Consider the following 17,891-nt stretch of genomic DNA (forward strand, 5'->3'; position numbering starts at 1 on the left):
AAAATATTTAAATGTATATATATTACTGAATCTTATTTTATATAAAGAAGCTGTGTTATCACCCAACAGTGTGTAGCCATTCCTTTGTGGGGGCTTGGGGACTCACTGTACTTTAAAACCAACGTGCATCACCTCCTGAAAGCTTAAGCCTGGCTGCTTGTGCATAGCTACCAAATTGAGAGCCCTGGCTGAGGTGTTCCGTGCCTTTACCCTAGCATACAGAGGGCAGAAGTACAGATACCTGCCCCCTCCAGTTTGTACAGCATTTTGCCCTGTTTTTATATTAGATCAGTTTACGCTGTCAAACACTATATGTATTCTATGTCTTTAAAAGAAAGACATGGTACTGTAAATTCATTATGATTGAACATTTTGTGTTTTGGAAAATATTTTTTCTGTGAGCACTGAAATAAATTCTGATTATTCTTTATTACATGACAAACAGGTTATATATATATTTTAAAAAAGTTTTGTTTCTTAATGACTTGAGTATTACGTATTGAATGACTTTAAACACGCTTCTGTTTGTTGAATGCTAGGGGTGTTTTCCCACAAAAAGTGTGCATTGGGGTTACTTATTGGGTTATTGAGTCTTGTGTGTTTCTAAGGGATCCTGGTCATAACAAGTAGCCACCTCTGTGACGAACGTAGCTTTCCAAAATTCTAATAAATATATTTTCAGGGTTGATAAAGCAATGTAAACAATTGCAGAAAGACTATTTGTGTGTGTTGTGTTGCAACAATGTAAAGTGAGGAGGTCCAGAAAGTGTACAAAGTCATATGCAAAACAAATTCTCTAACATCTGCTTTTGGACGCGAAAATTCTGTTTGGAGGCGTTCTACGAATGTAGCAAAATCCAATTTTTAAAAAAGTACACCAGTCCTCACTATTTGAGAACAGAGGCATGACTAAAACACACTTTCTTGCCAAAGGACAACACACGCTTGTGCCCCAGTGAATACTGGTGCTACTAATAAACAACTTACACATGGCTGCATAAACAACCACGGCTTACTATTTAACACTTGGACATGTATATTGCCTAGCTGAACAATGGCCTTCTTTTATAGTGCCTTCAAACACTAATACTTACATTTTTTCTTTGTGAACGGATATTTCAAACACCAAATAGTGCAAAAAAGCAGGCAACAAAATGTCATACAAGAGAGAAGGGTGTGGGTGTACAGCAGTTGCAGCAACTTAGTGTTTGTGTGTTTTCTAAGTTAGGTGCAGTGGGTTTGCTAAGTGAATGAAGCTACTCGACTGGGTGCGGCTTAGGGTGCAATGAGGGGGTTCAGGGGCTGAGTTGATGGAGATGATCGGATACCAAAGTTTGTGCCAGCCCAAGTACATGAAGGGACTGCGGGAGGATGAATGTGTGGTGAAAAAGAAATTGGTGTAGGGTGACAGAGATTAACTGGACAGTATGTACATATATGTGTGTATGCCAGCGCACCCGTGTTTAGAAATATAGGCGTTTGAAAGAACATAAAAGATAAGCATGCACTGCTTTACTTCACATACATTATCACATATCCTCCAATCCTGCTGGGGCTAAAGCATGGCAGAATAGTAGTTTGTATGGAACATTGTAGAAAAAGGGTAGGAAATGCTAACTGCAAAAGGTGGCCAGCCTCTATAAACTAAATTTTTAGAAATGAATACAGACCTTTTTGATTTTTCCACTTTGTAGAAGGAGGAGCGAATACAAAATGTTCATTTACACCTACAGAAAAGTATGGAGGTGCAGACTGATTGCTGGATCGGGTCCTTGTGACACTATGTTCTGCAACAGTTTCCTCTTTTCTACGTAGCCTTGGAGTTACAGTTAATACATTGTCTGCACCGTGCAGTCTCTCCTTGGTGCATGGAAGGTCAGAAGTAACTCTTTCTGGACTTTCATCTACTACTGAAGCAGGATGGATTTTCCTTTTTTGCTTGTCGTTTATTTTTGTCATCCTTGAGCTATGCTTTGGTAGGACAACCTCCTCACATGAACCTTTGTGTGTTTCTTCTTCAGAAGAAGCTTTCGAAGTTTCCTCAATATCTCCTTGTGTTCCTTTTCTACGAAGCCTTGGAGATCTAGTTAAGACATTATCTTCACTATGCAATCTTTCTTTACTGCTCAACAGTGAAGGTAAAGTCCTGTCCACTGACCCTTCTTCAGACACTGAAGGAAGTTGTGCTTTTGTGCTCTGGTTGTCAATATTGTCCTTATTTCTTCCCCTCCGGTTTCTTCTAATAAGTATTTCATTGCTTGAATCTTCCGAAGTTCCTTCAGAAGTACTTTTAAAACCATCCTCTTCACCGATTGTTTGACCTGCCTTGCCTCTTTTGGATCTCTTACTCGATGTTGCAAGCATCATTTCTTTTTCCTTCAGGATAGGGACTCCTAGAGGATTGACATCTGTAACATCCAAGAGATTTGATGTCCCTCTCCTGGAACTCCGCCTTGAAGTAGAAGGCAATTGACGCTCTACAGGACGACGCAGTGACATGGAAACATTAAGCTCAGCAGTTACTGAATCCTCCATCACACTTTTATTTCTGCCTCGTGCCCCTCTTCTTGGAGTTGAAGGAAAAGCTCTCGTTTGTTCATTGCTGAGCTTCTGAAGAGAGCTGACATTTCCAAATGTATCCACACAACCCAAACCTGTTTCGCTATGTTCATCATGGTTTGGCACAACTGGTACATGGGGTTTAAGTAGGTGGCTACTTTCGTGGGCCTCTGAGCTAGCTTTAATAACTAACAAAAAGTTGGATTGGTCGTTCTCTAGTAAAACAGGCTGTTCTTTTCTGTTTAAGCTCTCCTCAATTTGTTTTGTAACCGCATCTGGGTCAATCACAGTCCGTACAATCTCAGCGGCTTCTTGCATCCTTTCACTTGTACTCAATTCTTGATCGTTCAATTGGTTTGATTTTCTAGCTGCTCTTGGTTTCTTTTCTGAGTTGGATGCATCAGTTAAATCAATGCCTGGCTTGCAATTCTTTTTTTCAGGGTCAAATGGATCTAAAACAAGGCCTGAATTGTCCAATCTTTCCCCATGAGTTAAATGCGAGGAACTTCTCACTTCTGTGTCGCCTTTTCCTACTGAAGGTGGATGGCTGGGGATGCCATAACTGTGCTTGTTTATTACTTCTAAAGGTGGGTCTCCCAAGGTTTGTTGTGATGTGCATTTTGCCATCTCCTCAGGTGGGAGCTCCAACATTTGTGAAGCGTCCTTTGCTATCTCGTCAGGTGAGTGCTCCAATACGTGTGAAGTGTCCTTTACCATCTCGTCAGGTGGGTGCTCCAACACATGTGAAGTGTCCTTTAACATCTCGTCAGTTGGGTGCTCCAACATCTGTGAAATGTCCTTTACAATCTCATCAGGTGGGTGATCCAATATTTGTGAAGTGTCCTTTTCCATCGGCTCAGGTGGATGCGCCAACATTTGTGAAGTGTCCTTTACCATCACCTCAGGTGGGTGCTCCAACATTTGTGAATTTTCCTTTAGCACCGCCTCAGCAGGGTGCTTCAAAATGTGTAAATTGTCATTCAACATCTCCTCAGGGGAGTGCTCCAACATTTGTGTGGTGTCCTTCACCATCTCCTCAGGTAAGTGCTCCAAAATGCGTGATGTGTCTTTTACCATTTCCGAAGGGGGGTGCTCCAACATTTCAGGAGTGCCCTTTGCCATCTCATCAGGTAGTTCTGGCAAGGTTTGTGGCAAAAGGCCTTTTGTACTATTATCAATATCTGTTTTTTCAGTCTTGCCTTTTTTTGCTCTTCTCCAACTTGGAGACATGTATTCTTTATCCTTTGTAAGTTGGTCACTGATACTTGCCTTAGGTAATGTGTTGGTGGCATCGGACACACTTGACAAACCTCTCCGTGAACTTCTCCTTGGTGTAGAGGGCAATTTAGGTTCTTCTTGATCAAATAGTAACTTTGAGGAATTCAGCTCAGGGGGCTTTAAACTTTCACTTGCACTGCCTCTTAACCCCCTGCCACCCTTCTTAATGATAAGGGGCAACTGCTGTTCATGGGCACTTTTCTCCTTCTCAGGTTCAGAAGTTACATTTTCAGGAAGATCCAAAGAGACACCTTTAGAGAGGTTGGCATTTCGACTGGGAGTGACAGGCATTTGTAATTTCGGACTACCATCAAACTGATTACTTGTTTGCTCCTCCGTCAAACTAGTTGTACTTCTAGTGATTCTTTTAGGTGTAGCGAGCTTTTTGATATTTTTAAGAGGGACATTTTCCACTATTGATACTTCAGGATGATCAGACACTGTTCCCTTTGCCCTCCTCAGGCCACTCCTTAAAATATGTGTTTCTTGTTCTGCCTCTGCAGGGGATTGTATCTTTTGATCTGCTTTTGGAGTACTTAAGTTATCTTTCCTAGAAGCTCTTCTACGAGGAGTATGAATCTCAGTAGTTAGTTCATCTGTGAATATTTCTTCGGAGTCTTGACGGAGTTCTTTGATTCTCCTGGTCCTTCTTGGTGTAGAAGGTGTTTCTGGCTCTTGTGTAAGTTCTTTTTGTGTCAATTGTTGAGTTTCTTTTGACTGAACAGAAAGACCTTTTGTATTCTGTCTCCCCGACGTTAACATTTCATCCACATTAGTGCAGTTAACATCCTTTGCAAAGGCTTCCACAGCAGATTGTAATGGCATCTCAATGGTCTCCTTCAGAGATATAACACTTTTATCAGTTTGAGCTATTTCACATATAGACTTATCCACTGCTTCTGAGGGACTAACCTGACTTGCTGTATCTTTGCCAATATCCAAATCATTCAGCAGAATCGCTTCTTTAATTGGTTCAGAAACAAAAGGTTGTTCTTGAAGGATGTTCGGTTCAGAAACATACTGCACAGCCTCAACATTATTATTATTCTCAGAAATGGATAATGGATCAACAATATTGGGTTCCGGAGCACTGGTTACAAAAGACTGAGTGTTTTGAATGTCACCCAGCTTGTCATCTTCCACATACACCTCTGTTATACATGCTGCTCCATCGGGAACATCTAGTGACGCAATGTGGCATTCCTCTTCACCTTCAAATACTAAGGAAAAGCTGTTTTGAGCAACATAATACGCTGGATCAATCTCTGCTAATTCAGATTCTTCTGCATCTTTGCAGTCAGCCAACTCTGGAATTAAATGTTCCTCAATTTTCTCAAAATCAACAGGAGCTCTTCTTGTGGCAGACAACCTTAACTCTCCGTCTGAAAGAACACCATCCTCTACTCCTTGTGCTTCAAGTGCATCATCTTTTTCAAAAGCCTAAAAAACAAAAATAGAGATAGAAAATGTGGGTCTTATTGAAGACATGTTTACAAAGATGCACATTTTGAAAACAACACAAAAGAACATTTAGTTAGGCAATTACTAGACATAATTATTTAGTCTGCTCAAGTCAGATTTTACCCATCTGTAACTACATGTCCTTTCATGGTTTTGATACTACATGGCCAGCCTAAATCCAATAAATCCCCAATGAACCACATGTGATTATTGGCATGGGTATGAGGAAAAAGGAAAGCAGTATCTGCTCCAATTTATTTGTCTGTGTGGTTCTTCACATTACCTACTATTGCACCCAAAATCCTGAAAACAGCTTTAGAAAACACATGATTCATAGCACTGCACTATGCTACTAAACATGGTGTTTTGACAGGGCCAGGGTCTTAATGTTACACCATTTAGGCGATGGTCATTGTTTTACAAGAAAAGGTTCTGTGGTTCAATACAACGCTCCGCCTCACTGAAGTCAGCCAATTCTGCCTGTACATGTATTAGCGGTCTAGTCTTTCCACGTCCTCAACAAACGTCGGATGCAAGTCATGTGATCCCTTTAAAGCAGAAGCGGGGCTCTCTTCGTAGCGTCGTTACTGTTTTCAGAGACGCTCCGTAAATTCGCATCTAGGGAGAATCAGTTTCCTTTAACCTTCTTTGTCCTTTTTATTTCTTCTTATACTAACCACTCTATTTTGTACCGTAGAGCATCTTTTCAGTGCCATTTCCCCGCGATTCGCCTAAGTTCGCCCGTACTTCCGGGTCTGCCGAATCCAGCCCCCTCTCCTTCTTTCAGTCCCAGATCGGGCAAACTCTTGATTCTCCTCCCGCCTAACACAGTGAGTGGTCTCTTCCCCTTCCTTTGTGCCTACCTTATTCCATTTCCTGCACTTACTCACCTCCCATTACAGGATCCCCCAGAGCTATTGGGAGATTTATTCCAGACGGGTTCCCTTTCCAGGGGTTTTCTTCGCTCCATGTAGAGTCTTTCCCGGTACTGGAATTCCCGTAAGACCTTTCTCCTTTCTTTCCATCTCGAACACTCCATCTCTTATCAATCACACACTCACCAATCATTCTTCTTACCCTTTAGAGTCCCGGCTTCCCGCACTACCGAGAATTCACAACAGAAGACATCCATCCACCCGAGAGGCACTCGTCTAGATCGTCCAGGGTTTTCTTCCCCAGAGGGTTTCCCTGGGGTTTGTGCTCCTTTCACCGTGGGCTGTTCCATTGCGGTGTGGGGGCAGGGTCCTCAGGGGGTCTCTTCTGCCGTTGCTGCTTCAGGATCACCAACCCAACCAGGTTAGTGCATGAATTGCAATATTCAGTTGAGCCAGTCTTTGCTCCTTACGTAATACTTAACCCCATCAGTGGGGGCAGTGATCCCCTGAGGCAGGGCGAGGGAGCTGGGAGGGGACAGATCCTTGAAACCCCTTATTGTGCCAGGCATACCAGTGATCTTTGTACAGCTCTTCGTAACAACAAGCTTTGTAGCTCAATTTCTACCAGCTCCGGAATACAGTCCCTTATCACCAGGGAGCACCACGAGTGGGAACACCAATGCTGCACCGGAGTCTCGCTCCCCTCATCAGCTCCATGTACTTGCAACAACGAGGAAGTACGGCAACAGAAATGGCTAGAAAAGCTGGGATGTGGCAAGATCAACGCCACAAACACTGCTGTGGGAAAACGGGGCAGGTCTAAGAAGGTGTTGTAAAGATTTGAGACACAGTGTACTGTGCCTATACTCAGGATCCTTAACATGTATTGTGCCTTCATATTCATATTGTAACTTAAAACTGCATTGCTATCTGCACTCGCACGTGATTTCTAAAACTGTACTGCAATCTGCTGCATAAGTGATTTTTATAACAATACGCAATTTGCCTTCATATGTGATTTCGCTGCCTCATACGTGATCTTTAACATTATACTACAATCTGCCTTCATATGTGGATTTCAAAGTAATGCAGCAACTTGCTTTGTCATACTGTGCAACCACCACTGTACTGTTATGTCTCTATTGTCAAGTGTCTAACTCTACCCGGCCACGCTTTTATCACACCAAAGTAATCCAATGTTACATGCTCAACATGCCTTACCTGTTAAGATAAATATGTTCACCACTTACCCTATGGTCCTTTACACCATGAAGCTGAAAGTTCTCCTTACCCAGCTCGCTGCTCACCTTGCCATCCTCTCCCTGCTTCTCACCCTCCACTCAATCACTGACATGACCCACCATTCCTACCAACACCACTCAGACAGTTACACCTCAGCCAACATACCATAGCAGAGCTCCCCGCTACTCCCAATATTAACATACTCCGGTGCTCCCATGCCAACTGGGACACAACGCCCGCACCTACTCACCCCCGTCCCATCAAGTGCGATACCAGACTCAGAACACGCACTATACCAAGGCACAATATCGCCCTTCCCACGCCCGCCACGCTTAGAAATCTAAGACTAAAGACCTGCACCACTGAGAGACACCCCCATACACATCACCTGCCTACATACCCCCAAAACCATGCTAACCCAGCCACATGACACCAGGCCCTCTCTCAAGCTTATTATTAAGCCATCCAACTCTCCACCTAAAGCATGACTATCTATCTAAACTTCGGCTAGACACCCACAATCACTGCATTACAAATGCGCACTGCTCAGCGTTCGCTCTCTCCTCGCTCACGCTCTTGAAATAAATGACCTCATACTTAGTCAAGACTTAGATATATTAGGCATCACTGAAACCTGGCTTCACGAGGCATCTGGCCCTGCCATCACACTAGGCCTGCCTGCAGGTTACTCTATCCTTAGACAAGATAGGCCTTCTAAAATAGGAGGGGGGTTGCACTAATCTACAAAGATGCCCTATCCATCAAGCCCATCCCACACCCCTGGGAGGGTAATGCAGACATCCTATCTACCAAACTGTCATTGTCACCTAAAAAGACCATCAATATTCACATCATATATCGGCCACCAGGACTCCCCGCAGATTTCCAAGGACACCTCATCCCCTTACTTGGTGACAAGATTAAAAAATCCACTAAAACTCTACTCCTAGGGGACCTCAACTTAGGTTTCAATGACCCTAACGTGAAGCCGCTACCACAATCGCTAAAGACTTAGCAGACCTAGGATTTACCCCAAATATTCTGAGCCCCACCCACGCCAAAGGTTGCACCCTTGATTCGGTTGTTGACCACAATTGTGCCTGCTCCATCACTTTCTTGCCTATCCATGGACAGACCACAATTGCATTAAATTCATTATCCCCACAGCCCCCGGCAACCACCACACCTGCCCCTGCTAAACTAGCAAGAAGCGCTAAAAAAGCTTACTGCGGATAACCTCCAACCCTATCTTGAGATCCCATGCCCATCACCTCCTTTCTCGCAATACCCTAACGTCTTAGCTGATATATTTAAAAACACCCTCCCCCACGCAGTAAATTCCATAGCCCCATTAGAATGTAAGCAGGTAAAAAAGTCTCTTCACTCAAACTCCTGGTTCACAGAAGAGCTCCAAACCTTGCATTCCAACAAACGTCAGGCTCTCAAAATCTGGCAGTCTAACCCTAGTGACGCATCTAAGAAAATTTCAAATCGGCTGCCTTGCAGTATAAAGAGGGCCTATTCACTGCTAAATCCAATTTATTCCATCTACGAATATCTAATGCCAACTCCCAATTCAAAGAATTATTCACCATCTTTAAAGAACTCACTGCACCTCCTACCAGCACTGACGAGATCATCAAAGATGAAGCTTGGTGCACAACAAGCATACAAACCGCAATGCTCAATAAAATAGACCTCCTACATAACAAAATTCAAGATCACTATAAAGCCCTACTTAACCAGAGCCAGCCCTCACAGATCCTGCCCAACTTCAAAGTACCCAATCTCCCTAAATTCTCCTTTAATGACCTCTCAGAATCTGAAGTTATAGACCTGCTCAAACACCTTAAACCATAGCTGTGCAAGGGTGATACTATCCCCCCCCCCCCCCAAGGTCATCAAGGACTGTGCCGAGGCCCTGGCCCCACTCCTAATGGCCTTTATCAACTCCTCATTTAAATCATGCATCTTCCTGGACAGCCTCAAACAGGCTTGGGTGCGCCCGCACTTGAAAAAACCTATGTTAGATCCTTCCCAGACTAACAACTACCGGCCTATAACCACTGTCCTGTTTCTTCTCAAAATTTGAGACAAATCGGCTCATAGCCAGATCCAACTATACTTGGAAGCAAACTCCATCTTAGGAAAAAGACGGTACGGGTTTCGCAAAAGGGCACGGGACCGAAACTGCCTTACTAGACCTAAAAAAATCAAATCACTCAAATCTTGGACAAAGGCAAGCCTGCCCTCCCCTCCTCCACGGCCTCTAGGCGGCCTTCGATCTTGTAGATCATAAAACCCTTATTGCCCACCTTATGCAAGCAGCACATTTTTCCAATCAAGCAGCTTTCTGGATCACCTCCTTCTTAGAAGGTAGAGCAATGAAAGTATTCTCAAACATAGCAAATGCAGCACCCACTATCATTCACTGCGGCGTCCCACAGTGATCATGTACCACATCAACTCTGTACAATCTATTTACTAAGCCCCTTTTTGATAAGCACAAATGCACTTGGGATTGCATATACAAACTATGCTGATGATACTCAAGTACTTCTACCACTAACAGGCTGAAACGGCCAAGACACATCGCGCCAAGCCAAATCTACGCCACCATCCAAGCTTGGATGGCAGCAAATGGCTTATGCCTCAATGGATATAAGACAGAGATTCTTATTGTTGGCCAAAAGACTACAGTAGCCAAGCTAGACCGTCTCTACTCCAATTTCAGCATAGATTTATCTGTAAAGACATTAGGGGTTAACATTGATGCCACACTATCTATGAACAAGCAAGTCAGCGCCATTGTCTCGGCTTCCGCCTTAATCACTGAACTCATTAATACCATAAAACCATTTCTAACCAAGTCTGTCTCTCAATAGCCAGAGCCGCCAAAGGTGGCAAGCTAGACTATTGCCACACTCTCTTAGCAGGCACCTCCATAAAAAATATAAACAAACTCCAAATCACTCAAAATAACTTGCTAAGAGCAGCTTTAAGCATCGCAAGAAGAGACCACATCTCCCAAGCTAGGCAGTCTGTTCACTGGCTCCCGGTCAAAGACTGCTTCACTTTCAAAATCCTCACTGCCACACACAAGTGCATCAACTTTACTGCACCCTCCTACCTTTCAGAAGAACAAGTTACTCTCTTACCTGGTAACGTTCTTTCGATGGGATGGTCCGACGACGTATTCCATATCTTCGACAGTAATTACCACAGCTGTGCTGCTTCGGAAAATTTTTGGCGTCTGAGTCGATGACGTCGATGCGCTGCCCCCGAGGACCTCCTCCGACGGCTGACGTCACCCGATGTGATAAGTAGGACGCACGACGCCCGTAGCCTCAGTTGTAGTTTTTCCCCCCAGAACGTGTGACACCAGTCTTCTGCCAGTCAGACACACAAGGCCTTGCGGAAACGTAAGCTGCAATCGCATAAGAAATTCTGCAGCGGGGAAGATAGGGAGGGAGTGATCTGGAATACGTCGTCGGACCATCCCATCGAAAGAACGTTAACAGGTAAGAGAGTAACTTGTTCTTCGAGGGGATTGGGTCCTCCGACGTATTTCATATCTTTGACAGACTCCCAAAGCAGTACCAAAGCAAGGAGGTGGGAAACGAATTTAGAACACAAATTTAGCATGCCCAATCAAATTGCGGAATAAAGCACTGCCTTGCCAAAGGCCAGATCCTGTCCTCGGATGGAATCGAGGGAGTAGTGACGTACAAAAGTATGTACTGAAGCCCAGGTGGCTGCATCACAGATGTTCCGAATAGCAACACCCCTCTGTAGGGCAGTAGATGCAGCCATACCCCTGGTAGAATGGGCCCGCAAGCCAGCCGGTGGGGCCTTACCCGCCAAGCAGTAACACTCGGAGATAGCCAAAATAATCAGAGACAAAGTCTGTTTCGTCACAGCTTGTCCAAAACGCTTTCCAGCGTAACCAATGAAGAGTTGATCGTCCACTCTGACCCGGGACATGCGTGAAATATAAAAGCTCAACGCTCACCTAGGATCAAGCCTATGGAGCCTCTCCTCTTCCTTACCAGGATGCGGAGGAGGATAGAATGCCGGAAGAACAACCTTCTAGCCCAAATTAAATTCTGAAACCACCTTCGGAAGAAAGGAAGGACAAACTCGAAGGACAACCCTGTCCTTATGAAACACAGTGAAGGGTGGCTTAATTGAAAGTGCCTTTAACTCACTCACTCTGCGAGCGGAAGTAACCACAACCAAAAACACAGTTTTAAGAGTTAACAGTCTCAAAGGGCAAGAATGCAAAGGTTCAAACGGAGCACCCATAAGAAACTTAAGAACAAGGTTCAAAGCCCAACCGGGCACCAGAAAAGGTGACGGAGGGAACACATTAGTGAGCCCTTTCAAAAACTGAGAAATTAAAGGAATCTTAAAATAGGAACATTCTTCAGACGAGCGCTTAAATATGGACAGCGCCGCCAGGTAACCTTTAATGGTCCCCACTTGCAAGCCCCTGTGGGCCAAGGAAAGCACAAAAGACAGAACCATGGGAATGTCACACTCAAAAGGATCCACATTCTTAGTTCTGCACCAGTCGCAGAATTTACGCCAACGGCAACGGTACAGAGACTTTGTTGCCGGCCGTCTGGCCGAGAGCAACACCTCCATCACGTCTTCAGGGAGGTCCCAATCCTTATACCTCAACCTTTCAGTAGTCAAGTGTGAAGGTTGAGGGATCTGACCTCTGGATGGAGAACCTGTCCCCCCTCCCGTGAGAGCAGATTGTCTCGGTAGGGAAGACGACGTGGGGGTCAGATGGACAAGTCGAGAAGGTCCGGATACCACGTCCTCCGGGCCCACGCCGGAGCAATGAGGATCATCCGGGAACCGAACCTCCGTAGTACTTGCGGGATGACGGGGACTGGAGGAAACGCGTAAAGCAGTGAAATGACCACTCCACCACAGACGCGTCTCCTAAGGCTCCTTTTGGAGGAAATTCCCGCAAGCAGAACCTTTCGCACTTCCGGTTGACACTCGAGGCGAAGAGATCCACTTGAGGGGTCCCCCAAAGGGCGAAGATCTCCAGGATAATCTCCTCAGCCAGCTCCCACTCGTGAGAGATCGTGCTCTGCCTGCTCAGAGTGTCCGCCGTCTCGTTGTCGTCTCCAGCCAGATGAACAGCCGAGATCGAAACTTCCTGCTGGATGGCCCAGAACTCGAGCTGCATCGCCTCCCTGCACAGAGGAAGTGACCCTGCCCCCCCCCCCCCTTTTGTTGAGGTAGTGCATGGCCACCATGTTGTCCGTTAGAATCAGGACACTCTTTCCTCGCACAGTCTGCAGAAAAGCCTTAAGGGCTAGCCTGACGGCCCTCCGCTCCAACAGATTGATATGGAGTCTGGACTCCGACGGAGACCAACGACCGCTGACTGTCAACTCGTTGGCATGAGCTCACCATCCCATGAGGGATGCGTCCGTCACTATCGTCACCTCCGGCCAGGGAAGCCAAAACGGGGCCCCCTTCATCAGATTGCCTTCGACGGCCCACCACAGAAGGTCCTGGGCAACCAAGGGTGGCACCTGAACAGGGTCCGACATCCTGCCGGAAGAGTGAGACCACCGCATCTTGAGTGCCCACTCCAAAGATCTCATCCGCAGACGAGCCTCTGGCACCAGAAGAATGCAGGATGCCATGAGGCCGAGCAACCTCAAGAACTCGAACGCCGGGAGCGTCTGGGCAAGTTGAAACTTGTGCACCACCTGCTGAATGTGAAGAGCCCTCACCTGGGGAGGAAAACACAGCCCCAGGGATGTGTCGAGCACTGCTCTGATGTACTGGAGCTACTGTGTTGGCGTCAAATGGGACTTATTTAAATTGAGGGAGAAGCCCAGCTTGTGAAGGGAGTGGCAGGTGACGGACAGATGATCCAAGACTTGCTCGGGAGACCACCCTCTGATCAACCAATTGTCCAGGTTGGGGTAGACGTGAATCCCCCCTTTCCTGAGATGCGCTGCCACCACCACCATGAGCTTGGTGAAAACCCTCGGGCGGAGGTCAATCCGAACGGCAGGACCCGAAACTGAAAGTGCGAGTCGCCAACCACAAACCTCAGGTACTTGTTGTGCTTGGGATGGATCTGCACATGGAAGTAAGCATCCTTGAGGTCGAGAGACACCAACCAGTCCTGAAGTTGAAGGGCCTGGAGGACTTGAGAGAGAGTAACCATCTTGAACTTGTCCTTCCTGAGGAGTTTGTTCAAACCGCGCAAGTCCATTATGGGTCTCAATCCCCCGTCTTTCTTCAAAATCAAAAAATAAGGGGAATACCATCCCTTGTTCCTCTCCGCTACAGGCACCAGTTCTATGGCGCCCTTCTCCAGCAGGGCTTGAATTTCCTGCGCAAGGTGCGGATCCGGACTCTTCAAAGAGAGGTTCCCAGGTGGATTGTCGTGAGGCCTCTGCCGAAAAGGAAGAAAGTAGCCGTGGGTTATGATCTCCAGAACCCACACATCTGAAGTAATGGCACGCCACTCTACAAGACGCTGCGCCAGCCTTCCCCCAACCGGCGAACCATGGGACATGGCCTCATGACTGAGTGGTAGCGGCTGCGGCGTTGCCTGAGGGCAAAGAGGCAACTGCCCTAGCGGCCTTGGCACCCCGAGTACCCTGTTTTCCACCTCTGGCACTCCTACAGTGGCCTCTTTGACTGACAGCTCCTCTGTAACGCTCACCTGATTCCCGTAGAGGCGCCGGTCTTGACTGGGCGTATACCGTATCTTCAAAGGTGATGTGTAACACACGGCTGGCTCTTTGGGCTGGACCTCTGTGCACTGTATGTCTGACTCGAAGGGTAAGGTGTCTGCAGATAGAAAATATGGGATTAATGAACTGGGTTATTGAATGTCTCTCTCTTCTTCCCTTTCTCTCCTCCTGTAGAACCCCCAAAGGTTAACGCTCTCACCTTAGGTAAGTGAACGCCGTGCTCTCCATCTGCCTCGGGGCAGGGTGCTGTAACCAGTTTCTTCACTGGATAAGGGGAGCAGGCCTCTTGACTTCAGAGGACTGCTGTCCGTCGATTACTGCACGAACGGTAAGTTTCGAGTAATTCTAATGTCTTTAAAAGTCTTTAGTAATGATGTCTCTTGTTTTGCAGGGTTCCGGCGATGGCGGATGACGGGCTGAAGTGAGTTGAAGATGGAGCCCGTGTGATGAATAGAAGCGCCTGGAAGCACGTAAGTAAGCGCTTGTTGCCTGCTTCACGATGCGCTCTAACTGTCTTTTTATTTTGCAGGTACAAGTTCGGAGCGGCTGCAGGGTGCCGGAATACCCACTTGGTTAGATGTGGAAAGGAGTAATGGCACGTGAGTATTAAAGTTCCCCAATGTCTTTAAACGCACCTTGTTTTGTCTTTCAGATGCGGGATGCAGCGCCGAAGGCCTCCGGAACGCACGAAGAGTAGGTAAGCCTTTGTCTTTCAGATGCCGGAATGCAGCGCGAGGCGTTGGTGACAGCCGATGGACCAGGTAAGTGAAGCGCTGTCACTGAAGACCGTAATGCTAACCTGTTCTTTCTTGTCTTTATAGGTGTTGCTGAAGACTGGATTCAGGATGGTAAGCCTTTTTCCTTAGGCCCAGGATCAGATGCAGAAGACACGATGAGCGTTCTGCTGCAGAGGATGCAGAATAACGCAAAGCAAGATTCATCCATCGGGTGTGGTTTAAATAGCCTCCTGTAGTGCTTAGGTGTCTCCTTCCACAGCCACGCCTAGGTAAGAAAAGAGTTCCTGCTTTCCAGAAGAGTTCCAGTGTTCTGAACCTAGGGAGTGGCTCCTGCCCCACCCAACAGGAAAAGTAGTTCCAAACAGAAGAGGATCAGAGGCTCAACTGGCAGGCAAGTAAGCAGCATGGTCTGCTGCAGGTAAGTCCACCCAAGCATTATGAGCCCGGCGCTTCCAGCGCTGGGACTGGGCATATTTATGAGCCTGGTGCCACTGGCGCCAGGACTGGGTCCAAAAGGTCCCAATTGGGACTGGTTGGCACTCGGAACCTGGGTTATGGATCTGCTTCCAAGGGAGTTGGGAAAACCCTGACCTTTTGGAAGCAGAGATCATGACATCCTCTCGCTTTACTGAAGGACGAGTAATAGCGAAAGGAACCTCCCCTCCATTGTTGTCCCCTAGGACAAAAAGGCGGAGGTTGTCGAACTGCAGCGCCCAACGACTTTGCTGCAGCTTTGGAGGTCTGCAACCTCTCAAGGCTCTCGTCAGCCTTGCTGCCAAAAAGATGTTCACCGTCAAAGGGCATGTTGAGGAGCCGGGACTGCACATCAAGATCGAACCTCGACTTCCGCAACCACGCAAACCTGCGTATTACGGCGCTCGCCGCCATGGACCGGCTGACACAATCTGCCATGTCCAAACCCGACTGAATGGCCTCACACATGCCATCCTGAACCATAGCAAGGAAACCATCCTGTTCGTCCCCTTCGGGAATATGTTCAGCCGCTAATGCAACACAGTTCCACAGAATGTGTGTGAAACGAGACAAGGCACATATGGAGTTGGCTGTCTGAAGTGCCAGACCCCCTGAAGAAAACACTTTCTTCGCCCAGTAATCAAAACGTTTGTCGTCCCTATCCGGAGGGATGGTAGGATACGACGCCTGCTTTGCCGCGGCCCTAGCCGCCTGCACCACCAAACTCTCCGGAGTGGGGTGCCTGGACAAGTAGCAGGGGTCACTACTGGCTGGACGGTATTTTCGCGACAAAGACTTGCCCACTGCCGGGAGACTCTCCGGAGCGGTCCAAGCCGCCGCCAGCCTTCTCTGCAGAGCCATATTAAACGGCAGTACCGGGTCAGTGTGGGGACCAAGATCGAGGATGTCCGTGAGATCATCCTGAACAAACTCCCCTGGGGGAGCCGACCATCCCAAGTACTCGGTGACCCGAGACATAAGGCGCCGGTACCAAGAATCGTCATGAGTGCCAGGCTCAGGCCTACAAAACTCCACCTCCGGAGAGGTGTCCAGTCCACTGGCATCATGCAGTGACTGCCTCAGGTCATCAAATTGGCTATGGCCCGAGAGAAGCTCATCAGGCACCGTAACCGGAACCAAGCCCTCATCACCCTCTGAAATGTACTCCAGGCGGTGAGAGGAAGACACCTGGGGACCAAAGCTATGCCTGACCTTAGCCAGAGCCTTTCTAGGGGCTACCCCTGTGCCACGGGGCCCCTCCGACACCACCGCTTCGAAAGGCGTCGAGGGCGCCGAACGAGTCGGCGCCGAGAGAATCAGCATCGACTGAATCGGCACCGACGTCAGCCGCAGCGGCGACAGCATCGGCGGCGTCGACACAAGCCTCGAAGCCAGAGCTCCGAGCGTGTTTTTCGACGACCTAGGCGCCGACGACCCCCTCGGAGGCAGAGCCTCGAGAGAGGTCATCGATGACCTCTGCGCCACAGGCTTCGAAGTCGTCCTCGAAGACAGCACAGGATCACGCGGTCCTGGAACGGGCATGACGAGAACAGTTACCTTTGTCCGAGCGGGATCTCTCCCGCGAACCGTGACGACCACCCGAGCCCGAAGGCGTGCGAGCGGTGTCTCTCGACCGACCCCACTCGGAGGCGCGGACGGACCGGTGCCCTGCGATTCGAGAATCGCTAACATCTTCTTCCCTAAGGAAGCACATTCCTCCGGTGTCGCTTGCATGGTAGGATAAGCGACCCGCCGACGGGCGGAGTCCTCGGAAGAGGACGGGGAAGGTGACCGATGCCGGTGCTTCTGGGAATGCCTTGTAGAGGCAGAGGAGTGGCAGACCGACTCCTGGAAGGAGACCCACTGGACCTCCGACGATGACGCGGAGAGTCGCCTCTCGAATCATCCGTCGAAAGGCCTGCAGACCTCGACTTCTGGGGCTTAGACACCATACCTACCGACAACTTCTTGCGCTCCCGCAAGGCCTTGGCCGTGAGCGACTGGCAGTCGACACAGTCGTCCGTGTCGTGGGGCTCCCCGAGGCACCAGAGGCAGGCGTCGTGCGAGTCTGTTACCAACATCTTGGACCCACAGTCCCCGCATTTCTTGAAGCCCAGACGCGGGGTTGAAGACGAGGTGGACATCTTCACGAACAGGCTTTTTCACAAAAACCGAACAGGTTCAAACAACTGAGAAGAAAACAACAGAAATTCCAAAGAGTCGAGGCGTACCGAGATTCACGAAGCGAACACGTTAGCGGAAAAAACGGAACTGAGGCTACGGGCGTCGTGCGTCCTACTTATCACATCGCGTGACGTCGGCCGTCGGAGGAGGTCCTCGGGGACGGCGCATCGACGTCATCGATGCAGGACGCAGAACATTTTCCGAAGCAGCACAGCTGTGGTGATTACTGTCAAAGATATGGAATATGTTGGAGGACCCAATCCCCTCGAAACATTATCCAGAACAATCTCAGCCCGGCCCACCAGAACAAGATACACTAAACAACTCACCATCCCGTACAT

At 47.9% G+C, this 17,891-nt stretch overlaps 1 protein-coding gene across 2 annotated transcripts in view; it reads right to left on the reverse strand.

Annotated features, from left to right (window-relative positions):
• Positions 1-17,891, reverse strand: part of AHCTF1 (AT-hook containing transcription factor 1) — a 2,174,249-nt gene that overhangs the window by 204,558 nt on the left and 1,951,800 nt on the right. For both annotated transcript variants that reach the window (XM_069607832.1, XM_069607831.1), the window contains one exon: positions 1,671-5,277. In XM_069607832.1, the coding sequence (XP_069463933.1) occupies positions 1,671-5,277 (3,607 nt within the window). The remainder of the gene's footprint in view (positions 1-1,670; positions 5,278-17,891) is intronic.

This window comes from Ambystoma mexicanum, chromosome 4q (genome assembly GCF_040938575.1).
Source record: "Ambystoma mexicanum isolate Mex_15411 chromosome 4q, UKY_AmexF1_1, whole genome shotgun sequence".
In the NCBI taxonomy this organism is placed as follows: Eukaryota; Metazoa; Chordata; class Amphibia; order Caudata; family Ambystomatidae; genus Ambystoma; species Ambystoma mexicanum.